The 27,764-nt window shown below is 37.1% G+C and overlaps 1 protein-coding gene across 1 annotated transcript in view; it reads left to right on the forward strand.

Annotated features, from left to right (window-relative positions):
• Positions 1–27,764, forward strand: part of PLCL1 (phospholipase C like 1 (inactive)) — a 363,413-nt gene that overhangs the window by 263,021 nt on the left and 72,628 nt on the right. Inside the window, exons 2-3 of the mRNA XM_004601252.2 lie at positions 8,876–11,350; positions 15,248–15,451. Coding sequence (XP_004601309.2) covers positions 8,876–11,350; positions 15,248–15,451 — 2,679 coding nt within the window. The remainder of the gene's footprint in view (positions 1–8,875; positions 11,351–15,247; positions 15,452–27,764) is intronic.

The following is a 27,764-nucleotide window of genomic DNA, read 5'->3' on the forward strand; positions in this document are numbered from 1 at the left end:
CCTGGCTCTGCACTCAGGATTTACTCCTGGTGGTGCTCTAGGGACCATATGGGATGCTGGGATTCGAACCCGGGTTGGTCGAGTGCAAGGCAAACGCCCTACCCGCTGTGCTAGAACAGTATAATATACTTTAAATAGAGACTTCAGTATCTATAAAGACAGTGTACACATAGTAAATGATGAATTTATTAAGATATACAGGTATTTCTTATGTGGTAGTTCATACCTCTCCAAATCCAGAGGAAATTTTATTTAAATGATAAGTGAGGGCTGGAGCGATAGCACAGCGGGTAGGGCATTTGCCTTACATGCGGCAGATCCGGGTTGATTCCCAGCATCCCATATTGTCCCCTGAGCACTGCCAGGGGTAATTCCTGAGTGCAAAGCCAGGAGTAATCCCTGTGCACTGCTGGGTGTGACCCAAAAAGCAAAACATAAATAAATAAATAAATAAAAATTAAATGATAAGTGAATTGTGCTTTTAAAAATTCCCTTATAAGTCATATGCATTTATCAAATGTTTTAAAAAATATTTTTTTCAAATCTTTAGTAACATTTTTAACAAACAACCTTAACGCATATCTGTTATTGCATAATGAAACAGTACTGATTTGATCTTTATGAAATATCATTAATTGTTTTATATATGCCCTAATTGAAATTACGTGTGAGGCAAGTCTGATTATATTTTAAGATAATGTAAGTCTAAATGGTTTTCTTAGTTGTGTAAATTTCATCTGTTTCTGAAACTCAGCTTATTAACACACTATGATAACCAATGGTAGAGTATTGAAATATAATGGGTGTTTTCTGTTCACTTTTAAATATGATTTATTTAAATTTAGATGACTAGAGAATATGTTTAACGTCCAATGTGACTAAAATTAATGCATATTGGAGTTGCATATTGCAAGTAAATATTACTAAAACATTTGAGAAGTCACAGTAAAGAAAAATTACTCCATTAAACAAATCTTTTTTTAGCTCAGCTCCCAGCTCAACTCTGGGACCATCCTATACTAGAACTGAGCCCGTGGCTCTTGGGTGCCAAGCCCGTGGTCTAGTCCTTTGAGTCATCTCCCCATCCTCTGTGAAAGTTTAGAACATAAAGGAAATATATATATTTTTCTGTGATTTTGTGATTAACTATATTAAATAACATTCTATTCCTGTTATTACTTAAGTTGTTCAGAAAAAGTAGTCTAAGTAAATATGTAACTTATTTAGAAATAAACAAAATTATACATAGTTGAAAGCCTAATTATCCATTTCTGAGGCAGGGCCTTAAAAGGTTCAAGTTAAGTATTTCTTAACTTATGAAGTTATTGAAGAATTAAATTTCTAATGTATTATGGATTCACATTAGCAATATTGATATGTATCATAATGTAGGCATTAATAGTCTATATTTATACATTTTTCATGATAGCCTTAAAAAAGAGACCATGGCATGATGTTTTCCATAAAGACCAACTCCAATTAATCATGACACAGAAGCAATAAAAGTCCACATTGGCATGGGTTCTGCCAGGATTCCTGAATCCAGCTGTGCCAGGAGTCTCATGAGAAAATCATATCTCAGTCTCCAGGAGCATTTAATTCTGCTCTTGATATTTTTTTTCTAGTTATAAAGGCTACTGATGAATTTTAAATATGGTGTTTTCAAGTCAAGGCGAACATCTGTCTTTGAGGAACAGTGTTGATAGCAATATACCATCCTTTAGAGATCACTGAGTAATTGTAAGGTGACCTTTATGAGTGTCCACCTCATTTTGTTCATGTTGGCACTGCTAAGGCACGCATTGTAATATTTTTCTCTTGGTACTTTTATTTTTTAAAAAAATATTACACTGTATCCAGTACTTGGAGGTAGTTGAAAATTTCTTATTTTTGACTAGACAACCAGGAGTGCTAATGCAACTTATATAAAGTAACGTCCTGTGAGAGATACAAGAGGAGAATGGCAAGATTTGAGAGAAATGGCAATATTTGTGAGAAATAAGGCCTTTTTCATGAGGGCAATTGGTTCTCTGCAATTGTGGATTTAAGGGAAGAGAAGAGTTGAGAATAAATAGAAAATTTATCAGTCAGAGAGTTTCACAGTAACATTCACAGGATTGTGCCCTGAGCTTATGGAGAGACCAGAGAGACAAGCAATCCCAAGAACAGTGCAATAAATTGTTTGTCTGGAAACCCAGCTTCCAAAACCAGTATTTTCCTGGATTTCTCTGGAGTTCTCCTCAACTGTATGAACTTAATTTCCTCATTAAAAATGAAAAAAATACAAATAAGTATAATAGTGAGCTTCTGTTTTATTCTACCTGTGAGTATTACTATTTAATTGAAAAGTCAATGATTTTTTATTAAGTTTTAATATTTTTGCTTCTTGTATGAATTATAGAGATGACTGAATATAGAAAAAAGTGGAAAATAGATTACTTTTCATTTGTTGCCCACTACTGTCAAATAATACAATAGAATTTATTTTATATATTGCTTGGATAATGTTTTAAGTGTAAGAATTAAGATTTGGCATTCTTAAATTGTGACTCCAATTTGGTTAGTCTTCTTAATGTTTAACCTAATTCTTCTTATGGGACAATTTTTCCCCAAGGTTCAAAAAAACATTCAAGCTAAATCCTTTTCAGTATTTGATTACTATTATGTTCTGGAGGAGAATAATGAAATGTGTCTTTAAAATGAAAATATCAAAATGTGACTTCTAAATCCAGAGTTTTCTATTCCAGCTAGTATGGGAGATATAGAAAATTATTGCTCTGTTGAAATCTGTGAAAATTGGAGTTAATAATGTGTTTTTTGGCATGGTTATTAGAATGACTTGGGGAATAGAGCAACAGGATCTTCATGAGGATATATTTACTAAAGCCGTCTTTTGGGTCTCGGCAGCAAACTGACAAGTTATGCAGTTGATCACAAGGTCTTTGAAGAACTTTTCAGATCAATGGAATCTGAATGAAAGGGGTATGGGAGGGAAACTAGGGACATTGGTGGTTGAGGGAGGTGGACACTGGTAAAGGGATTGGTGTTGTAACATTGTATGCCTAAAACTTAATAATGAATAACTCTGTAGCTCCATAATACATATTAATTAAAAATAGTCACTGTCACTGTCATCCCATTGTTCATCGATTTACTCGAGTGGTCTCCAGTCATCCCAGCCCTGAGATTTTAGCAACCTCTCCTTACTCATGTTTCCCAATAATTGGAGGCTCTTTTAGGTTCAGGGGAATGAGACCTATCGTTACTGTATTTGGCATATTGAATATGCCACAGGGAGCTTGCTAGACTCTGCTGTGTAGGCGGGATACTTTCGGTAACTTGCTGGGCTCTCCAAGAGGTAGGTATATATACCTTTATGATAATGTGTCATGCCGCTGGTCGAGGAATACGTTCACTCATGCGTGAGGCTCAGCCTGAGCGTGTGGAAAGTGGCCTGGAGCATGGCAGTGGTTGGGTAGTGGAGTCTGCTTCTGGGGCTGGGTTCCTTGGTGCGGGGAGGGCTCACATCCACCCCCTCTGCAGCGCCCCGAGTGAAAACAGCCTGTCACGAAGTCCGGTGGCATAGTTCTGGATGGTGGCCAATGGGGAGATTACCTGGCGCCAGCAGATATTTACATAAAATTTATTTTATTAAAAATAAAAACATTATAAAAAGAAAAAGGTTGTGCTTTAAGAATGTTTCCCCCAAGATATAAAACTATAGTGAGATACCTTGTGAATACTGTGTGTTGTATCCTTCCAAGTGGCAATGCTTTAAGATTATTTTCCTAAGAAATCTTTGAATATTTTGCAAACTTTTCATGCTTAGTTTGTTTCTTGTCTGGTTTTAAGTATCTCTATAAAGGTTCTAGAGTTAAAATTATTACTTAATTACCTGTAATTACTATAGAATTTTTCTTTAATATTGTGTCATCACCCCTTTGTGATTTTGAGTATGAAACATTCTTATGCTATTGAAATTGTTTTGGTTTTGGTTTGGGGGCCATACCCAGCTGTGTTCAGTATGGTGATAATCCTACCTTCACCAGTGTCGAGTTTTGTGTTGTTAGATCTCTGTTTGGAGACTGAGTTTTCTGTAGATTTTCCTGACAAATACATATAGAAGGTATATACATTAGAACTCAGTTTCATTCCTTGAGCTATCACCAATATTGTATTTTGAGGATAGTTTGCTTTCTCCTGGATTATTTATTTTGACTTCTGCCAGCTTTTCCAATCTTTATAAGTGTAGGACCACTCTACCTCTTACTTGTTAATTATTATCATCCTGACTTCTTTTCCCCTAAGGACCTTTGTACCTACTCTTCTCCTTTCCTTTAATGATGGTGGGGTGGTGAGGTTAATTTTTTTCTGCCTGCCTCCTTCATCTAGATGAGTCATCTAATATTCCTCATGGCCAACTCACAATATAATTTATTAAATATTTCCATTCACCTCTTTAGTTCAAACCAGAAAGCTATAAATCATCCTAGACGCCAGTAAGGATTACTTTATCTACTATATTTTAAATTTTTTCAAATCTTTCCTTCACTTTTATTAGTAATCTGTTTAGCCATCACCATCAATTTTCCTTAATGTGATCGTAGACACTTCTTTGACCATCTTTAATTTTGTCAATCTGAAATCCTTCAACACATGTCTAGACTGATCTATGTATAATCTAAGAGTCAAACCACTTCAGAGTCCTCAAAATCACTGCAATTTTCCTGTCATTATAAACAAAGTAATCATTATTTTTTGTTGAATGAATGAATGAACAATACAGACTAGAGACTTCTCAATATTCAAGGTTGAGGCTCATTTGAATTCTAGGCTGTAATGATCATAGTAATCTGTAGATTTCATGTGTCAAACAAATATTTTGTTTTTGAACTTTGGTTGCAACATCATAGAACAAGAATGAATACTATTAGCATAATGTTATAGTTGTCTATAACAATAGATAGCATCCTTATAGTGGACATATGGCTTATATGCCTACATATTTGTCCTTTGCTCATCAACATTAACTATGTTATAACTTTTTAAAGAGAGCTTTTCAGAAATAAGTCCCCTATTTACACATTAAATAGAAAAATGAAAGTCACTTTAGTGTAACTGCATTTAAGTAGCTGTATTTATGTATTATGAAACAGAATCCTTATAATCAGTTTGACAACTTGTGTTTTGGCTGCTATTCTCCAGGGTTTGGCAATTTATTTTGTTTTACCTAAGTGTCTTAGAACTGTTCAGTTAAAAGCAACTTGCCAAAAATGTGACTACATGACAATATAATTAGATGTTTAAACATTCTTTTTAGGTCAGAGACAGAATTGTGGGTATGATCTTTCTTTATTCTTGGATTTTTGTGCATAGTGTCAGTTTAGCTTTTTTTCCCCCCTCTTGTAAAATGTACTTTATGTAATATGTACTATTGTAGCCATTTTTAAATGAACATGTTTCCTATGTTATATCTACATTTTGTGTGGCTTTGTTATACTTTTTCCAGAAATTGTTAAATTGAAATAATACAACAGTATCATAATTGAGACCCAAGCTGATGCTGATGTTGAATAACAGAGTTCCCTGGGACTTAGTGTTGTGAGAAAAAGATGATTTTGTTTGTTGAGTTTGATTAAAGAACTTTATTTTGGATACAAACTGTATCCAATTTGTTGAACTTCTTGAAAATACCAATGGATAATTATGGAAGCAAGTTTACTGATTTGGTTTATTGTGGCATCTTTTTTTAATTGTAGAAGGAGGTGGGTGTAGGGCTTGGCTAAGAGGTCAGAATAGTAAAGATGCTCAAAAAGAGACCTAGATTCTTCCTTCTTCCCTGCCCTGAGTATTCTAACACTGATTTCATCTTCTCTCCCGCCCCCACAATTTTTCAGAGCTGATACATAGCATGACCTTTGAAAGAGCATATCTGGAGAAATTTCAGTGTCCTGAAACTTTTCCAGCATATTTTAATATAAATTATCTTGGCCCCAGTCAATGGCAGACAAGATAATTATTTGTTCACATGAACCACAGCCAGCTTTTTGCTCCTTTTGGGGTCTTGTAATAACTTTGGTTATTGTCTTTTGTGAGATGACAAGCTAAGATCATATCTTTTCCACTGGTTCCAAATTTTAAGGCATTCTGACATAAGTTTTATTTTCATGCTGTAAATTTCTTGTTCAAAGTGAGTTACAAGCATTATATGGCAAGAGAGTTCTTTTGTGGGGCAAACATTAAACACTTATCTTGACACTTATCTTGATTTAACTTACTAGGAGAGAACATATTAATTGAAGGAGATTTCAATAGCACAACAAGAGAGAAATATCTTTTGACTTTATTGTTTTTAATAAACATGGGTCAAATCAATTGAAGAATGTTAGACTTGAAGGTTTGTGTAAAACTCCATTTATGACATAAGACCAATACTCATGCATTCAGAGGAAACCTAATTTATCATTTAAGATTTTTCAAGAGGCCTTAGGGGTTTTATAACTTTGTTGACAGTAATCCTATTTGGAACATAATCTGCTTTTATAAAAATAATTAATGTGAAAGCTCTCATTAACTTAAAAGGCCAGTCAAATGGTAGCTTTCACAGCTGAGTCACAGTCTAATTTGCCATCACAATTCACACGTTCCCTCTTAATTTTACTAGGGAGATTAATCCTATTTCAGCAATGCCATTATGAATCTGCCTTCCTAGAAAAACACACACAGCATTAGGTATTCTGAACATGTGGATTGTGACGAATTTCAATGTGTTCTAACAGTATATCTGTGTATAAGCAGCTGAAAATTATTAGTTTTTTGTTTTTATTTTTTAATTTAAGGATAAGGAAACTGACTACTATGTGACAATTAAAAGTAACAACTCCATGAAAAAGCAGTAAAAGCAGTAGCTATGATCTTTAATGTCAGGGCACTGAGAAACAATATTATTTAATCTAAATTGATTAATTTATATCTTTCTCACTTGAAGATTATATATATGTATACATATATATGTATTGATCAATTTATATCTTTGCACATAAAATTATATCTTTGTACATTTATATCTATGTACATAGATATGTATCTTGTAATGAAAGAAAATTTGATTTCCTTTTGACAGGCAACGTTTTAGTCAGTTGAATAATATCATCCTGCCTTTTCCCTAATCATAGAACACGGAGACTCTTGCAGGCAAACTTCAATTAAGTGAGGCCCTGGAGAAGGGATTCTACTTTGCCAAGAATGCCATGAGGAGGACAGCTAAGATCACTTAGCTGGCTATAATTTTCAGTGACAATTTTTTAACATTTTCAGTTTTTATACAAATTTTTCTTAAATATCTCAGAGGTTATATATATATATATATATATTAATTTCTTCATTATCCCCAAAATTGTGTTCGGTGTCCACTGACAGTCCAACAGAGACCAGTGAATAAGGCAATGTTCTTCTTCCTTCAGAATAACCTTACATCATTCCTGCTTACAATGAATATTTATGTGTATTATTATATGAGTCTCAGCTACTACATATAACTACATATAAGCTTTATAAATTCCTTGAATTTCTATTTTAATTTCCTTTAAAACAGATACTATAATTAGGAGAGACAAAATGTTTTCCTGATGTTATATATCTAGTGAGTAGAATAAGCACTACTTGAGATAAGTTATTTTTGGCCTAAGAACAATGTTTTTTGCTCTTTAGATGCTGCTACTACATTTAATAGGCTTGTGAAATGGGCAGTATAAACATGCCATAGAGAATTTTTAGGAATTTTTTTCCTGTGAAAATGATCTGAATTTATGGTATTAGTTGGGTGCATGCTCAAGTCACATCTTTAGTTTAACTGGAATGAATAAGCAAATCAGGTTTAAGTGGCATTGATCAGGTGGTCAGTATAAATAAATTAAGGGTTATAGAACTGGAAAATTTTAAGTTTTCCTAGAAAATTTTATAGCAAACAACTCTGCTCGTTAGTTTACATTGGAAAAACCTTAAAAATGAGTGTAGTCATTCATATTTCTGTTTGGTTCTAAGTTGTGGCTTCTAGAAGCTTTGTGCTGAGGTGCAGGTATGAATCCACCTCGTGTTAATTAAAATTCTTTACTACATCTGAAAATTCTGTTAACTGAAAAGCTTTAAGCTCTCAATCTGATTTTCAAGATACTTTTATTATTTAAGATAGGTAAAGGAAGTAGGTAATTTTCCTCAAGTAATACTAAAAACCTTCTGTGATTAAAGTATGTTAAGGTAAAAATCTTGCTTTTAAATAAATTTTAATAACTTTTTTCTTAAAGCATTGAAAAGTGTAAATAAGGAAAGAAAAAATTTTATTTCTTTCACATATTTATAAGGATTTGAGCTAGGTTGACAAGGCACTACTAGTTAAATGTGTGCTATAAAATCTGCTTTCATCAATAGATTGATTTCTAGAGAATATTTCATTTATTTCAAAAACTGACAAGCATTTGAAAAATAATTGTTTCCCCTCAAATGTAATCATAGCAATTTTATTCACAATTAATTTTAAAATTTATTTTATTTATTGATTTTTGTGTGGTCACACTGGGCATTGTTTGGGCTCAGCACTGCTGGGAACTCTAAGGGCCCATTTTGCTGGAGAGGAGGTCAGTGAGCCTTGAGGTGTTGGGCATTTAACTCCAGGACCTTTCACACACAAGACATGTGCCACTTGTGCCACATCCGTCTGCCCTGTAATAATTTTTTTTTCTGAAATAGCCAAAAGATCAATTTTTGAGCTGTCTGTTGTCCAAGTAATAATAGTGTGTTTAAATGGAGTCTGGGGAATGCAGGGTATTACTGAATTTGTTTTCTAAATGAATGAAATATTTTTCAATTTCTTTTACAGGATCCTTCAAACCAAAAGTGTGGTGGAAGAAAGAAAACTGTGTCTTTTAGTAGCATGCCCTCGGAAAAGAAAATTAGCAGTGCAAGTGACTGTATTAGCTTCATGCAAGCAGGCTGTGAACTAAAGAAAGTGCGTCCAAACTCTCGTATTTACAACCGTTTTTTCACTCTGGACACAGATCTGCAAGCTCTTCGCTGGGAACCTTCTAAGAAAGATCTGGAGAAAGCAAAGCTTGACATTTCTGCCATAAAAGAGATCAGACTGGGGAAGAACACGGAAACATTTAGGAATAACGGCCTTGCTGATCAGATTTGTGAGGACTGTGCCTTTTCCATACTCCATGGGGAGAACTATGAGTCTCTGGACCTAGTTGCCAATTCAGCAGATGTAGCAAACATCTGGGTCTCGGGGTTACGGTACCTGGTTTCCCGAAGTAAGCAACCCCTCGATTTTATGGAGGACAACCAGAACACACCAAGGTACATGTGGTTGAAAACGGTGTTTGAAGCAGCAGACATTGATGGCAATGGGATTATGCTGGAGGACACCTCTGTAGAGTTAATAAAACAACTCAACCCTACGCTAAAGGAATCCAAAATCAGGTTGAAGTTTAAAGAAATCCAAAAGAGCAAGGAAAAACTTACTACCCGAGTGACAGAAGAAGAATTTTGTGAAGCTTTTTGTGAACTTTGCACCAGGCCAGAAGTGTACTTCTTACTAGTACAGATATCGAAAAACAAAGAATATTTGGATGCCAATGATCTCATGCTCTTTTTAGAAGCTGAGCAGGGAGTTACCCATATTACTGAGGATATGTGCTTGGACATAATTCGGAGATACGAACTTTCTGAAGAGGGACGTCAGAAAGGATTTCTTGCAATTGATGGCTTTACCCAGTATTTATTGTCACCAGAATGTGACATTTTTGATCCTGAGCAGAAAAAGGTTGCCCAAGATATGACCCAGCCATTATCTCACTATTATATAAATGCTTCTCACAACACTTATCTCATCGAAGACCAATTCAGGGGTCCAGCCGATATTAATGGGTATGTTAGAGCTTTAAAAATGGGCTGCCGAAGCATTGAACTTGATGTAAGTGATGGTTCAGACAATGAACCTATTGTTTGCAACCGAAATAATGTGACAACACACCTTTCCTTTCGAAGCGTCATTGAGGTGGTAAACAAATTTGCCTTTGTTGCTTCTGAGTACCCCCTCATTCTCTGCTTGGGGAATCACTGCTCCCTACCACAGCAGAAGATAATGGTTCAACAGATGAAAATGGTCTTTGGTGATAAACTCTATACTGAAGCACCTTTGTCATCAGAATCCTATCTTCCATCGCCAGAAAAACTAAAAAGAATGATCATTGTGAAGGGAAAGAAATTGCCGCCCGATGCAGATGTTTTAGAAGGAGAAGTAACAGATGAAGATGAAGAAGCTGAAATGTCTCGGAGGATGTCAGCAGATTACAATGGTGAGCAGAAACAAATCTGGTTGTGTAAGGAGCTCTCTGATATGGTGTCAATCTGTAAATCTGTTCAATATAGAGACTTCGAAGTGTCTATGAAAAGCCAAAACTACTGGGAAATGTGTTCATTTAGTGAAACAGAGGCCAGTCGTATTGCAAATGAATACCCAGAGGATTTTGTAAATTATAATAAGAAGTTCTTATCAAGAATTTATCCAAGTGCCATGAGGATTGACTCCAGTAACTTGAATCCACAAGACTTTTGGAACTGCGGCTGTCAAATGGTGGCCATGAATTTCCAGACTCCGGGCCCAATGATGGACCTTCACACAGGCTGGTTTCTTCAGAATGGAGGGTGTGGTTATGTTCTAAGGCCATCTATCATGCGGGATGAAGTTTCTTACTTCAGTGCCAATACAAAGGGCATTGTACCTGGGGTGTCTCCTCTAGCTCTTCATATCAAGATCATCAGTGGTCAGAATTTTCCAAAGCCCAAAGGAGCTTGTGCCAAAGGTGATGTTATAGATCCTTATGTTTGCATTGAGATACATGGGATACCTGCAGACTGTTCAGAACAAAGAACTAAAACGGTGCAACAAAATAGTGATAACCCCATTTTTGATGAGACGTTTGAGTTTCAAGTGAACCTACCTGAACTGGCCATGATTCGTTTTGTCGTTCTGGATGATGACTATATTGGGGATGAGTTCATAGGACAATATACTATACCATTTGAATGCTTGCAGCCTGGATATCGGCATGTTCCCCTCCGCTCCTTTGTGGGTGACATCATGGAGCATGTTACCCTTTTTGTCCATATAGCAATAACCAATCGAAGTGGTGGAGGGAAAGCACAGAAGCGCAGCCTTTCAGTAAGAATGGGGAAGAAAGTGCGGGAATATACAATGCTCAGGAACATTGGTCTTAAAACCATAGACGATATTTTTAAAATAGCTGTTCATCCCTTACGAGAAGCCATAGATATGAGAGAAAATATGCAGGTAAGAAAATCTCAGATACTTTGCTTCTCTCTTCCTGCTTTCTCCTATTCCTCTCATTGGTGAATATCATGTTTTACTAATGAATGATCTGATTACTTAAAAAATAATTAGTTGGGTTGTATGAACCTAATAACTGCTGAATTAAATTCAGTATTTCCTGCAATAAGATATACATTTTGTTTCTAATTATTAATGTTATATATAAATAAATTATTCATAATGCTATTTATAAGTTTGAATGGAGCTAATTTAGGGTGTGCCAAAATACTATCTATCTATTAAATATCCCAAATACATAAACCAGATTAATAGATGAGGATGTGCATATAAAACACTATGAAAAGAATATGAAAATTTCTATGTATGTGTAACATATAAAATAATATATAGTACATGCATACTAATTATAAGTATAGATACATGCATAAAATATTTGCAGATATAGCCATGGAAAGAAACTTGAAATTATAGAAAACAAATGTACTACCAATAATTTTTTTGTTGTTTAAAATTTTAACAATAATAAATTTGGGCTGGAGTGATAGCACAGCGGGTAGGGCATTTGCCTTGCATGCAGCCAACCCGGGTTTAAATCCCAGCATCCCATACGGTCCTCTGAGCACCGCCAGGGGTGATTCCTGAGAGCATGAGCCAGGAGTGACCCCTGTGCATTTCTGGGTGTGACCCAAAAAGCAAAAAAACAAAAAAACACACACACAAAAATAATAAATTACTCCCACAAAAGCAAACAAACCTTAACAAATGATTGAGCATTTGAACTTGTGCATACTATTTAATCTTCTCTTAGAAATGTGACTTAGTACAAAGAGTTTGTACTTTGGATAAAATTCTATTCCCAGGTTGGGGATATACTACAGGGATAAGGTGCCTTCCTTGCATGCAACTGACTCTGTTTGATATCCAGCTATGCATATGGTCTTCTGAGCACTGCCAGGAGTGATATTTGAGCATAGAATCAGGAGTAATCCCTGTGCACTGCCAGGTGTGGCCCAAATCTCATGCCATGCAATTATATTCATGTGGTTTTGAAACAAAAATTTCATATATCAGTTATTTTTATAGGGTAATGAACAGTAATATTTCACAGGATCTGTATGTAAATTCAGTGAATGAATATATATAATTGCTTGGTTTTCCATGTAAAAATTCAATTGTTTCTTTCTCTTCATTAATACTTATAATCAGAGATGGATGCCAACTTTTTCATACAGTATATTTAATAAATCTATTGTAAACTAATATTTATGAGAGACAATAGAACAGTAAGAATTATGCAGTTCCTACAATCTGCTTAGAGATGCTGTTTGGTAGAAGCAGCAATGGTCTATGGAAGAAAAATTAGAATATTTAGCTATTATTTTTTTGTGAAGCAAGGTAGTTTTTATTGAACAAAACTTTATTGTGGATATGGGGGAGAAGGAAAGGAATATGTATTTAAGAGAAAACAACAACTTTAAAGAACAAACAAGCAAAAAAGCAAGGAAAGAGACATAGATATATGTGCTCAAGGGAGAACACAGACATGAAAAAGCAAGCTGAAAGCAAAGAGACACAGACAAGTGAGATGAGTGTTATTCTCTTGTTTGTCTCTGTCTCTGCTTGCAGCTTGTTCTTCTCAAGAGAGAGAACCGGGCTGGAGAGATAGCACAGCGGGTAGGGCATTTGCCTTGCATGTGGCCGACCAGGGTTCAATTCCCAGCATCCCATATGGTTCCCTGTTCCCTGATAGCACAGCAGGTAGGGCATTTGCCTTGCATGTGGCCGACCTGGGTTCAATTCCCAGCATCCCATATGGTTCCCTGTTCCCTGAGGACCACCAGGGGTAATTCCTGAGTGCAGAGCCAAAAAAGAGAGAGAGAGAGAGAGAGAGAGAGAGAGAGAGAGAGAGAGAGAGAGAGAGAGAGAGGGAGGGAGGGAGGGAGAGAGAGAGAGAGAGAGAGAGAGAGAGAGAGGGAGGGAGAAAGGGAGAGAGAGAGAGAGAAAAATCAAGCTTGAATCAAGATGCAAACTTGGGGCTGGAGCAATAGCACAGCAGGTAGGATGTTTGCCTTGCACGCCGCCGACATGGGTTTGATTCCCAGTACCCCGACAGGCGTGATTCCTGAGTGCAAAACCAGGAGTAGCTCCTGAGCATCGCCGGGTGTGACCCAAAAGCTAAAAAAAAAGAAAAAGGTAAACGTATATATATATTTTTTGCTTCTTGGGTCACACCCAGCGATGCTCAGGGGTTATTCCTGGCTTTGCACTCAGGAATTACTCCTGGCGGTGCTTGGGGAACCATATGGGATGCCGGGGATCGAACCCAGGTCGGCCGCGTGCAAGGCAAACGCCCTACCAGCTGTGCTATTGCTCCGGCCCCAACGTATTTTTTTAAGGATTTTTTTTCACAGAACTCTACTTGCTCCTCTAGCTCACAATTTAATAGTAATCCTGGCCCCAAATTACCCACTTTGAGGATAAAAAGCAAGCATGAGGCGTTTAATTAATTTTTCTAATATTGCCGTCAAAAAGCAACGTGGGGCTATTCACAATTGCCTTTGATAAACACCTGTTATCACTCATGGTTTTAGTCATGTGGTGCTGAATCCCAAACCCATACTTGGTAAAGATTTTTTACATATTTGTAAAAAGAATTCTGCAATATGTTTAAAATTAATTTTAAGTAGCCAAAATTATAGGGAGACTATGGTACCAGATTTACATATAGATACTTACATTGCAATCATTTAACTTGAGATATTTGCCTTAGCCACTATTTTCTTTTGAAAAAGTTTTCAATATTGTAATTTTAACCTAATTTTTTGATATAATTCTATCATTGTACATCACTATACTAGATTAGTTATGATTAATTCATTCTGTTCCCAACTTTATATGGAAGTAGATTTTATACATTTCTAGATAATTTGTGATATATACCCTTTACATTATTGCATTTAAAATACTTTTCAAGAAAGCTGGATAAAGATTTCTTTGTAACACATTGTGGTACTTATTCTAATACTGGAAATGTATATTCTCTAAAGATAGAGTTTTTTAGATTAGATTATTTGGAGGCTACCCATTAGATAAATGAACACTATCACAGTTTTATAATCTGTAAGAAACAATGATTTAACTTTTGCGCACTACTCATAAAATGTGAAGTCGTGATAATTCCTATTTGAAATGAGGTTTTAAAAGTCTTTTAATATGGGTAAGTATATATCTACATTTATGCCTCAGTATATATGCTGGTCAGGTACATTTCTGATGGGATGGTAAGGGAATTTGGAAGATAGATGAAAGGAGGCGAATAATAACAGCCTGCTACTTCGAGCCAAAAGCCCAAATGAAATGCACTCCAATCTCTAACACTAATATATTCTTATGATCATCATGACACAAATCAAATAAGATATTCATGATTGGTTAGTGCTAATTTGTGTGTGTATTCCAGTACTCTGCACTGAAATGCAGTGATTGTAGCCCTGAGTACAATCAACTTTACTGTGTGGCAGTTGCTAAACATTGAAAATGCTGAGCGTAACATGGAATTCACTCTATATGTTGATTGACTATAGTCCAATTTACTCCAAAATATTTATGTATTTAAGAGTGTATGTTTATTTTTATTGAAATAACATTGGTTTACATGATGAGTGTTATGGAGTATTATTTTGTACCTCTTAAGACCATGTTACCACAGATGTTCATCACCCACGACCAAAATCTCTCCACCTCTGTCCATTTGACCCCTTTTTACTTTCAGTTCTTCACTCCACCTTATAAGCATATAATTTAATAAATGTTTTAGTACTTTTATGCAAGCCTAGAAATGATGTAGGTGATGTGACATGAGGTTAATGATGCATTTATATGTTTTCTTTCCTACAGAATGCCATAGTGTCTATCAAGGAGCTATGTGGACTTCCTCCAATTGCCAGTCTGAAACAGTGCCTGTTGACCTTGTCCTCTCGGCTCATCACTAGTGACAATACTCCCTCAGTGTCTCTTGTGATGAAAGACAACTTTCCTTATCTGGAACCCGTGGGAACAATTCCAGATGTGCAGAAAAAGATGCTGGCTGCTTATGATCTGGTGAGAAATGTCTCTAGATTTCTGTGTGTGTGTGTGTGTGTGTGTGTGTGTGTGTGTATGTGTATGAGAAAGACATCGTATCACAGGATTCTGTTGTGGAATTGTAATGAATAATATAGTACAGTGTGATTGCCTTTGAAACCTGGATTTAGGATGTTTGGAAGAGCTAGCCAATTCAACTTCCCCTTAGTCTCAGTAGAAACCTCTGGAGCTGTGATTTGAACCAGGCTTTAAATATTGCAAATAGAGAATCTTCACTTTAGAAAATACTGAACTACTGCTTAGGTTGTAAAATAATGCACATAAGTTCTCACTGTATTATAACTCTGGCCCCAAGTAGAGCTATATTTGTGATTCTCCCAACTCCATTATGAATTGAGGAGCAAATAACAAGGAAAAATATACAACATATATCCTAGGAAAAGTATAAATACTTTTAAAACAGAATTCAAAATTGTAAGAAAAATCATCATCATCATCATCATCATCATCATCATCATCATCATCATCATCATCATCATCATCCCGTTGATCGTCGATTTTCTAGAGAGGTCTCAGTAACATCTCCATTTGTCCTAGCCCTGAGATTTTAGAAGCCTCTCTTTACTCGTCCTTCCCAACAGTGCTGCATTGGAGGCTCTTTCAGGGTCAGGGGAATGAGACTCATCATTGTTACTGGTTTTGGAATATGAATACACCACGGAGAGTTTGTCAGACTCTCTCACGTGGGCAGGAAACCCTTGGTAGCTTGCCAGGTTCTCCAAGAGGGAGAACCAGACTATAAGATGTCTTCACCGCTGCGGCTTCTGGGAGCTTGGTTTTATAGTCTCTGGATGTTGGCCGTTGATGGGATTACACGGCTGCGGGGGCAGATTCTGGGTGTGACCATCTAGCTACTGGAAAAAGGGGTATTTTTTGGGTGTGACCATCTAGCTACTGGAAAAAGGGGTATCTGGGCAGAGGATGCCTCGTCCTGATCCAAGCAGGCCTTAGCCCAGGGCCTCACACAACTGGGTTCCTCTGCCAGTTCCTTCATGTGTGAGGCTTGTCTGAATGTGTGGAGAGGGACCTTGAGCATGGCTGTGACTGGGTTCCAGAGGTCTTCGGCTGCCATAAGAAAAATATAAGAAAAAAATCTTATATTCATCAGTATTAAGTTAAACTTCATGAAACAATTTACAACACTCATGGTCTAAAGCAGAATTATTTTATTCTTTCATATAAAAATATGGAGATCAGTTATCCAGGATGAAGCTTTGTAAAGTGTTTCAGAATCCAGGCTCCACCTAGCTTTCTAGTCTCCCAAAACATTGTGTGTGATTCAAAGTGGCTTCCCAAACTTCAACTATAATACTTGCTTTGCAAACATCAGGGATGATGATAAAAAGAGAACACATCTTTTCACTTTAAAGACATTTCTCTGAAATTGCATAGATAACTTTTGCTTATATTCTGTCTGCATGGAATTAACACAGTTGCACTTAGCTGCAAAGAGGAATGAGAACTATCATTATTTTAAAGGGTTACATTTGCAATGAAAAATGCTATCTACCATTAATCAGGAATATGGGGAGAATTTAGAAGACAGCTAATAATCTTTGCTTGGGGAGTGAACAGGCAGTGTATCTGTTCTGAAAAAATAATGAAAATGTTAGAAGATATTCTATATTAAAATGAGTTCTTAATAAAAACAAAGTGTGATCCACTTTCCAAAATGGCACTTAAAAATCGTACCTTAGATAAAGAATGAAAGGAAGTGGACACTCTTTCATCCATATAGTGAGAAATAATTGGTGTAGTTTTTATTGTAGTTTTTGTTTGGTAGGGAGGGGGTGCTCCCAAGAGTTCCAGGGTTTAATCCCAGTGATCCGTGACCTGACAGTACTAGCTTCACAGTTCAGTGCCAGGCCCTCTAGTGCTTGGGTCTGCAGTATTTGGAGGCCACCAGGATCACTCTGATGGTCCTGAGGGGTGGGAGGGAGGCATGAAGTGCTTGGGATTAAACTTGGGGCATCTGCAAGTAAGGGGGCACTCCAACCTTTGCACTCTCTCTCTTGATATATTTTTTGGGAGATTTGGCAATATAATTTTTAAATTGTTATTAAATCATCATGAGATACACAGTTATAAAGTTGTTCATGATTAGGTTTCAGTCAAGAGTGTTCCAACACCAGTTCTTTCACCAATGTACATTTTCCAACACTAATGTCCCCAGTTTCCCTCCTTCCAACCCCCAGCCGCAAACTGGCTCTATGGCAGGTCCTTTTCTTCTCTTTCTCTTCCTTTCTCTCTCTTTATATATTTCTGTTCAAGGTTTAGTCTAAGCCAATGGTGAAATATATATTATATGTATTTGTGTTGAATGTTTTCAATATGGAGAAATATATAAAATACAGTAAAATCATATCATGGACAGCTTTGAAGTCACTTTACTCATGTAGCACTTGTAACACTGTTATCCTGTTGTTTATCGATTTGCTTGAGTAGTAGCGTCTTCATTGTGAGACTTGTTACTGTTTTTGTCATATCGAATATGCCACGGGTAGCTTGCCAGGCTCTGCCGTGCGGGCAGGATACTCTCGGTAGCTTGTTGGGCTCTCCAAGTGGGGAGGAGGAAACAAACCTAGGTCGGTCATGTAACCTGGGTTGGCCGCATTTTATTCATGTATTAGAAGAAAATTCAGTGATGGAGAACAATCCATAATATGTTTTATGAAAAACTCTGGCCACAAAAATTCATACTTAAATTGCATTTATATATCTAACATTATAGCATTATATAAATATTGATAATTTTTTAAAAATAAGTTTATTAAATAAATAATATTTTATTTTGTTTATGTTTTTCTATATATTCACACACATGTATTTACCTAGATATAGTGAATTCAATTTTAATAATCGAGTACAAAAATTTTAAGAGAGAAAATAATAATATTATATTATTGACAAAGCAACCAGAAGAAAGAAATTTGGGTACACATCCTGCAGTTGGAAAAGAAAAAGTATCACCTTGATATCATAAGTGAACATGCCACTTAAAACTGCACTTTACATGTGCTTGGGGAAAAGCTCACCTATTATTTATATTATTTTTCATGAAGTCATTTTTTATCATCATAAAAGTAGGGACTGAAAGTTATTCAGTGAATAGGTATAATTGCCATCTAAGAGGTGAATTAGGGAACTAGTTGCCATAGAGACAGACAGTGGAAATCATTTATCCCTTCAATTCTGTTTTAAACTAAGAAAGAAAAATCATTCACTGGGCGGGGAGTCTGGTCCCCTGGAGCTGAGCTTGTAGCAGCAGAAAAACACCTAATCAGATTGTGATTGGTTCATTTCCACCACACATCCACAAGTGTCTAATAGTGTTTTGTTTTTTCAGTTTTATCTGCTGGACCAAACCTTTTCTTGGTTATATATATTTTTTAAATGCAAGTTGTAATTTTAGGCTTAATATAGTTTTCCAAAGCTGAAGGTAAAAGACTAAAGGGCTGGAGTGATAGTATAGTGGGGAAGGCATTTGCCTTGCATGTGGTAAACCCGGGTTTGATCCCTGGCATACGGTATGTTCCCCCCAGTACCGCCAGTAGTAATTCCTGAGTGGAGAGCCAAAAGTAGTCCCTGAGCATTGCTGGGGATAACCCAAAAAGGAAAAAGAAAAAAAGAAAAAAAAATACAGTGGAAAGAAAAAATGCTTATAATGTCTTCATTTATAATTTCCTTTGGACCTGATTTTTCTTTTTAATCAATTGACTCTGGATGCCCTAATACCCTAATAAAGTTAACATGCTATGGAAGTCCTTCAAAACATATACATCTACCTTTATAATTATTTTTAATGTTAAAAATAATATTAATTTAATATTTCAAAATGTATTTTTTAATATTATGAGGTAGGTAAGGACAAATATACATAATGGTGAAATAACTTGAATGTGAAAAATGCCATCTTTTACTTTGTAGCATTTGCATTATATTGATGGGCACCTTCAATGTTCTTCAGTGTATTAGTGTTAGTATTTATTATAAAGGTGTTTCCTAGGATACTCTGCAGATATTGAGTGATCTTTTAAAAACATGAGTCATGGCATATGACTTTTATGCTTAAAATTCTCCAGACTTTCCATTTATAAATTGTTGAAACTTCAGTTTTAGAATGGATAGTACAGTGGGTAGAGCGTTTGCCTTGTGTACAGCCAACACAGGTTCAATCACCAAAACCTCATATGGTCCCCAACCAAGCCTGCCAGAAGTGATCCCTGAAAGCAGAGCGACGGGTAGGCCCTGAAGACCATCTGGTGTGGCACCAAACCAAAATTAAATAAATAAAATTTTTTAAAATTGTTGAAACTCCTTCCTCACTGGGGCCTTCTAGGCTATTTGATCTGCCTTGTCTGCTACCGCCCTGCCTCTCCAGTCTCAGCCTCCTCCTCTCCTTTGTTTACTCCCCTGCAGTCATATTGGTTTGCTTGCTTGCTTCAATTAGTTCAAGGTTTTTCCTATCTCTAGGCCACTCTCTTTGCAGTTTCCTGTCTGGAATGTTTTTCTCTGGCACGGATTGCTGCTTATCTCTTAATTCTCAGCTCCTATAGCCTCATCTTCACAGAGAAGCTTTTCCTCACCCCAGTTCCCACTTGTCACCTGTTTTCTATCAATATATTTTGTTTTGTTACCTTCATCCACTTAAGTATTTTGCTTTGCTTTTAGTTTGATTTTTGCTCTTTTGGACAGGGGTGGGGTGGGGGTGGTGGCGAGGGGGTGGATCAAGAGTGGGAGGGGGAGGAAAAGTCTTGTGAGCATTACTCAGAGGAATCTGTCCTCCGTGATTCTCAGCTGAATGACCTATGGTTCAGTGCTGGCACCTGAGCATGCAGTACTGCTTGGGGATTACCAGCCTCCCTTTGAGTGCCTGGTGGCCCCCAGGGCCATATTTGGGAGTGCTCTGGGGACCATGAAATGACAGGGATCGAACCCAGGTCAGCTGCATGCCAGACACGTGTCTTAACCCCTTGTACTGTCTGGCTCCTGATTTCTTTTTTTTATCTTTATACCTCAATTTTGATGTTTGATTCTTGAGGGCACAGACCGTGTTTGTCTGATTATTATCATCATTAACTTTAAAATACTAATCGGCCCATAATATGCTACCAATTTGTTAGATGAATAAAATTTAAATGGAAGCATCTATTTTGGTGTAATAGTATAACTTCCATACTATAACTGAGTGTATGTTATAGTAACTTTTAAAATCTCCTTTGTGATTCCTCTACAAAACCACCACAGCCAAAATTGTTTTCTATTTTATACATACAAGTAAAACCCTACAGGCTAAGACAAAACTATGAAGACAATAGAATGATCAGGAGTTACAAAACTCTGGGGATAGAATAGGGCTAGAAAGGGAGGAATAATAGAGCACAGGATTTTTAGGATAGTATACCTATTCTGTGTGATGCTGTAATTATGCATGCGTAACATGTATTTATCAAAATTGTAGCATGTACAATGAAAAGAATTAAGTCTAATATCAATTATGCTCTAAATAATAAGGTATGACTATTGGTTCATGTACTACACTTATACAAGATATTAACAGCAGAGAAAACTGGGTTGATGTTTCTTATTTTATGCTCAATTATTTTGAGGGAAAACTTCATATTATGCTCAGTAGCACCAGAATCTCTACCCCGAGTTTTTCTGCAAACAGGGTCGGTGGTTCAATGCAAGTTTCTGAGGATGTGGTGCTGCTCAGGTACTATGATGCCAGAGCTTACTGAGTCACCCTGGAAGAAACTGTGGGGGACCTCTAAAGTCACACCCCGTGGTGCTAGAGATATCCAAGTCTTCCCTGGTAATATGGGTATCCTGTTCTGGGGTTGAACCAGGGCCAGCAGATTGCAAAGTATGTATTTAAACCTTGTATTGCTTCCAGCACCCCATGCTCAATTTTTACATAAACTTAAAATCCTCCTGAACATGAAAACAAGAGTAAGGCAGAAGACAAATTCTTGCCAACTGGTGGTAGTTGGTGGGATAGGAGTAGAGGGGATTTATTTCAAAATGATAAGTTTATTCAACTTAGAGCCAAACTCCTTAAATATTTGGACTTCTCAAAAATGGCAATGAACTGTGGATGCCATCTAAGAGAAAAATTTTAACTATCCAAAAAAAAAAAAAAACACAAAAATCCCAAGACCAACAAAAAATATCCCAAACCCCAAGAAAATCTCACACACAGAGAGAACAATTTTAGAATAAAAATGACCTGAAATCATTTTGAGCATATAGATGCTTTGTTTTATTTTTATTTTTGTTTTGGGGCCTTATCCAGCCAGGGTCAGGGACCCTGCTTCTGTGCTCAGGGATCACTCCTGGTGGTATACAGTGTCGAGGATAAAAATGGAGTCAGTTTTCATGCAACTAAGGTGCCTTATCTCCTGTACCATTTCTCTGTCCCCATAGAAATCTTCCACTTATCTCATTATTAAATAATTCAGGCAACCAGGTAACATTTACTGAAAGCCAGCCTGAGTAATAATAGTTGGTATAAGGTAATCAAAAAATTTAGAAAACATTGACAATAAATTCATTGAATCTTAGGTTTAGTTTTCCCCTAATGATCCAAGATTGTCTTATTATAAACCAAACACTAATTAAATACTTAGAAATATTTTTTCTTTTGAGGATTTAGGATTCAGTCTTAAATATCACTTTATTATTATTTTGTTAAAGGTTATTTTATTGTAAAACCATAAATAAAACACTGCCAGGAAATCATTTCAGTAAGTGATCCTCTAATTGTTCAAAGGATGTCTTGTTGCCTTGACATCCATCAACTGGGAGCGCAGGTTGTGAGAATTCACATTGGGGAGGGGTTGGGGGTGCTGAATTCAGGACTGGGACTTTAGGCAACTGAAGGAACCAGGCGGGACATTTCCTCTTTTCTTGGGAAACATCCCAATTTTTATTTTTTATTTAAAAAAATTGGACAATAACAGACAGGTAAAAACAGCAACATGGAAACAGCTTCATTTTAAAATTTTATCACTTTGTAAAAATCTTTTTTTTCTTTCCCTCTCCTATTCCTTTCCTCCACTGGACAACAGTAAAACAGTTTTTAATGTCACAAAAATGGATACTAATACTGCAATTTTAACTCTCCCACAATATCTGTGTTGATACCAAGAAATTAAAATGTCAAATATGTGCTTAGTAGAATGGGATTATAATTTTTAAGACACATTACTTATAAAACCCTTACACTCTCCATTCCACTTCTTATTTAAATCGCATTTTCTACCTACTCACTAGTAGTTGACATTTCAAAATTACAATCAATTCCTTACGTGCAAGACTTCTTAACTTTTTTTTTTTTTTTGGCATTTTGGGTCACAACCGGCTATGCTCAAAGGTTACTCCTAGCTCTGCACTCAGGAATTACTCCTGGTGGTGCTCGGGGAACCCTATGGGATTCTGGGAATCAAACCCCAGTCGGCCTCGTGCAAGGAAAATGCCCTACCTGATATACTATTGCTCCAGCCCCACTTCTTAACCTTTTTAAAATACAAACAAAACAAAACAAAAACCCACCCATTGTAAATAATAGAAGCTTATCAGTAATTTTTACATTTGCATTTTAGTATACCTTGTTAGTAGGTTTTATCAAGGAAAAAGAAGGGATCCTAATGACAGAATGTTCTTTTAGTCTGAATAAGGTAAGATTGAAAATCTCAAGAGTTACAAGTTTTCTTGAAGGCAGTAGTTTGTAATCTCCTTTAATAGTCTGGATAAGGTTGTGGCTAAATTAATGCCTCTCTGATATTTAGGGCAACTAAAGGAGGCATCATTTTCTGGATATTAAACCATTCCACAACTGTAGATAGCAAGTGATGGCCTTTGAAAATCAGTAAAGCAAAGGAGGAACATTTAAAATCAATAATCCAGGCAAGTTGAACAGATTTAAGATTTAAATATGGGATTGATTCCTCCTTCCTTTCTGCTAAAGATATACAGAGGAGAGCTGTTGACAGGAGAGACTGTTTTGCCACAGTACTATTTTGGTGGCTCTGTGCTCATCAGGATAGTTTTTCAAAAACTACTCAAGAACTTGATAGGGGCAAGGGAATAGGTGGTGCAAAATTAGGACCATGGCCATTAAAAAAAGGAATCACTTGGTGTGGAGAGTCACAAAGGTGGTCTGATAACCTGGGTGACCTGCAGAATCCAGACACCAAAAAATAATGATCTCAGCGTTCTCTCCCCTGTTTTATTGATCAACATTACTGGAACATAATAAAGAAATGGAGCCCATTGTTATTAAAATAGTATGAAAAAGAAAAGCCTTCTTCCTTTCTCTGGAATCCTTCCCTGATAATCTGGGAACTTCGCTGCATTCTTTTCCCAATCCTTTCCTTTTCCTAAGTCTTTTCTGAATTTGCCCATTTGCTTTCCAGTACCTTGCTTTCAGTCTTGAGTATGTGAGGACAAGAACCTGACCTATGACAAAATTAAGTTATAACAAACAATTAAAAATTATAGCACCATTTTTTTAAATTATTGAATCACCATGTGGAAAGTTACAAAGCTTTCAGGCTTAAGTCTCAGTTATACAATCCTCGAACACCCAACCCTTCACCAGTGCACATATTCCACCACCAAGAATCATAGTATACCTCCCCCCACCCCCAGCCCCCCTTCACCCTGCCTGTGTAAGTGACTTGTTCCTTTATTACAGTCTGGTAGTTTTGATTTTTGTTTTCATTATGCTCTGAGAGTGGGGGTTCAGAAGACCTAAAATCACTGCTCCAGTTGGAATTTTATATTTTTAAGTTGGGAAATAGAATTATAAAGTCACGATTAAGTATTTTGAGATTGTTTTAGTCATAAACATTATGTTTATAAGCAAAATACAGCTTCCTTATATTTATTTAAGAATTCATATTAATATTGGGTTCTTAAAAATGGAAATTTCTTACAGGGACAATTGCTTAATATTATTATGACACAGGATTGGAGATATTTAATTTTAGAAACATCTATTGAGTTTATCCCAAGTGTAAGCCTCTGAGTAACATAATGTGTCAGGTATAGCAAACCTTTCTGTATAGCACACACTCAAGACAAGCAACCTGGTAAGTTCCATCTCTGGTCTACAAGTCTGTGATTATGATCTGATTATAATTAAATTAAAGATTATAGTATAAAGTCGGTGGTTACATTGAGATTTTTTTTCTGATTTCACTGGGATACCATCATAATTTTTCTTGAATGGACTGGAATTTGTTTTTTCGACAAGATTACTATGGCTACATATTTAACATTTAAAAACCCATCTTTAACTCCACCTGTAACATTTTTCTTTAGTCACACTTCTACATTTAATTAGAGGATCACCGATCACTGGGGTAACCCAAGAACAAATGACAGAAATCTAATTTGTCAAAAATCTGGTTTATTTTTTATTTTTCTAGTTTTTTTAACCTTTGTGACCAATGCAAAAACATAATAAAATACCATCATGTCAATGTTTTTCAGTCTTCCAGATCATCTAAACTGATTTATATCTGCCTACTATATTCCATTAAGGTCTTTTTACTTACTCTGTAGTGTCATTGGGACCCATTGCCTTTTCCCTATATTTTTTTGTTTCATATCTCTTGACATAGCCACACTTCTTGCCATGCTCTTTACCTATTTAATTTCTTAAAAGAGTTTCTAAAATCTTTTAGCTCGTCTCAACCTTTCTTTACATCAATGACTGAAATATTGTTCCCAAATATGGCCATGAGCATCGATTCGTTCAAATGCCTAACAACCTGAATTGGACGATTACGCTTGAATAGATGTGGCTCACTGCCTGCAGTTTCTATCTTCGTCGTCTATGCACCAATTTCCAACTACGATGAAGAAGAAATTGAGAGGTTCTACATGGAACTGGAGAAGCTCTATAAAGAAGACCACACCTTCTACAAGATCATTGTTGGTGATTTTAATGCCAAGATAGGTCCGAGAAGGTTGCCCGAAGAACTCCACATTGGGACACATGGCCTAGAATGGAACGGTCAGGGTGAGAGACTGTCTGAATTCATCATGTCGACCAAGACCATCCATGGTAACTCACAGTTGCAGAAGGCTGAATCTAAACTCTGGACATGGGAGTCTCCCGGTGGACAGTTCCACAATGAAATTGACCACATCATATTCAATGGAAGGTTTTGCCTGACTGATGTCACTGTTGTCCCAAAATTCCAAACGGGATCAGACCACCGTCTCCTTCGTGCGAAATTCTACTTCACAGAGCGGGGAGAAAAGTCTGCAAAATTTGAGTCTAAGAAGGCAACTCCCAGAATGACCACCAACTGGGAGCTCTTTGGCACTATTGCAGCAATGTGGGAAGACGCTGTCCTTGACAACATCAATGAGGAATACGACCGACTGGTTCAGCACCTCCATGACTGTGCGAAGAATGCCGAGAGTGAGAAAGCCACAAACAGAGGCCTGTCTTCGGAAACTCTCAACGTGGTTTGGCGCGAGCCTCAGGCAACCACAAGCTAACGTCCGAACTCACAAAACTGTGCAGAGATGCAATAAAGGAAGACCTCAAAGAGAGAAGAGAAGCAGTGTTGGCCAGTACAGCAGAAGCCGGGAAAAGTATTCACAACGCTCCCCTGTCCTTCGCCAACTACAAGACTAAGATGACTGCCCTCCGACGTCCCGATGGATCTATCACATTCTCGAGAAAGGCAATGGAGAAAATTATTCACGACTTCTACTCGGATCTCTTTGTCAGCCATGTCCACCTGCCCACATACCAAATTCCGCAGGATGGATATGTCATTCCCAACGTTCTCCCTTCTGAAATCCGACACACCATTTTGCTGGTAATGACTGTACAGCACTTGGTCCGGACAAGGTCAGACCTGAACACCTGAAGAATCTGCTGCCAGTACTCATCAATACACTGCTGGACTCTTCACACACTATCTGTCTGAATGCAAGGTTCCGTCCCAGTGGAAAACCAGTAGGACAGTTCTGTTGTACAAGAAGGGAGACATCCACGACATCGGCAAGTATTGCCCAATCTGCGTGCTGTCTGTCGTCTACAAGTTGTTCACTCGTGTCATCCTGAATAGAATAGGCAGAACACTAGATGAAGGACAACTATATGAGCAAGCTGGGTTCCGAAGGGGACTCAGCATGATAGACCATATCCACACAGTGACCAAACTCATTGAAGTTTTGCGAGAGTTCAAGATGCCGCTCTGTCTAATGTTCATTGACTTAAAGAAGGCCTTTGATTCTGTTGAGACTGAGGCGGTCATTGAAGCCTTGGCCAAACAGGGCGTTCAAACTCAGTCTATCAAAATCCTCCGAGAACTATATTGTGGATTCATCACCAGGATCTCACCATTCTACAAGGAAGTGATCATTGATGTAAAGAGAGGGGTGAGGCAGGGTGATACCATTTCACTGAAACTCTTCAGTGCCGCCCTTGAGAACATCATGCAATGACTGGAATGGGAAGAAATGGTTGTGAAGATAGATGGTTGGCAATTACATCACCTCCACTTTGCTGATGACATCGTTCTCATAACACCAAACATTAGCCAAGCAGCACAAATGCTGGCCGACTTCGACCACGAGTGTGGAAAGGTCAGATTACAGCTGAATCTCAACAAGATGATGTTCATGAAAAAAAATGAACTGGTCCCTGAAGCTCCATTTGATCTCAATGGAACGAACATCTCCGAATGCAGCAGCTATGTGTACGTAGTTTGAGAAATCAATATGAGGAACGACTTGGTGCCAGAACTGTGCAGGAGGAAGAGAGCAGCGTGGAATGCATTCAAAAGCGTCAAAGAGGTGGTTAAGAGAACAAAGAACCTCCGACTCTGGGCACATCTTTTCGATTCCACCGTTCTTCCTGCACTAACATACACCTCAGAGACCTGGGCCCTATGCAAACAGGATGAGAATGCTATTAGGGTATCCCAAAGAGGAATCTAAAGAGCTATGCTGGGAATATCATGTCTCACTCAAGTGAGAGAAGGAATCCGGAGTTCTGATCTCAGTTGACAGTCAAAAATCCGGGATGCTGTCTCATTTGCCAAGGCATCAAAAATCAGATGGGCTGGTCATGTAATGCAATTCAGAGATGACCGCTGGACTAGAGCTGTTACCGACTGGATTCCACGGGACATCAGAAGACCTCGTGGCCGCCCACCAACTAGATGGTCAGATTTCTTTGTCAAATCCCTGAATGAACGATTTGAGGCTCTTTCTGTTCCTGGAGCAAGCAGATATCATT

This window comes from Sorex araneus, chromosome X (assembly GCF_027595985.1).
Source record: "Sorex araneus isolate mSorAra2 chromosome X, mSorAra2.pri, whole genome shotgun sequence".
Taxonomy (NCBI): domain Eukaryota; kingdom Metazoa; phylum Chordata; class Mammalia; order Eulipotyphla; family Soricidae; genus Sorex; species Sorex araneus.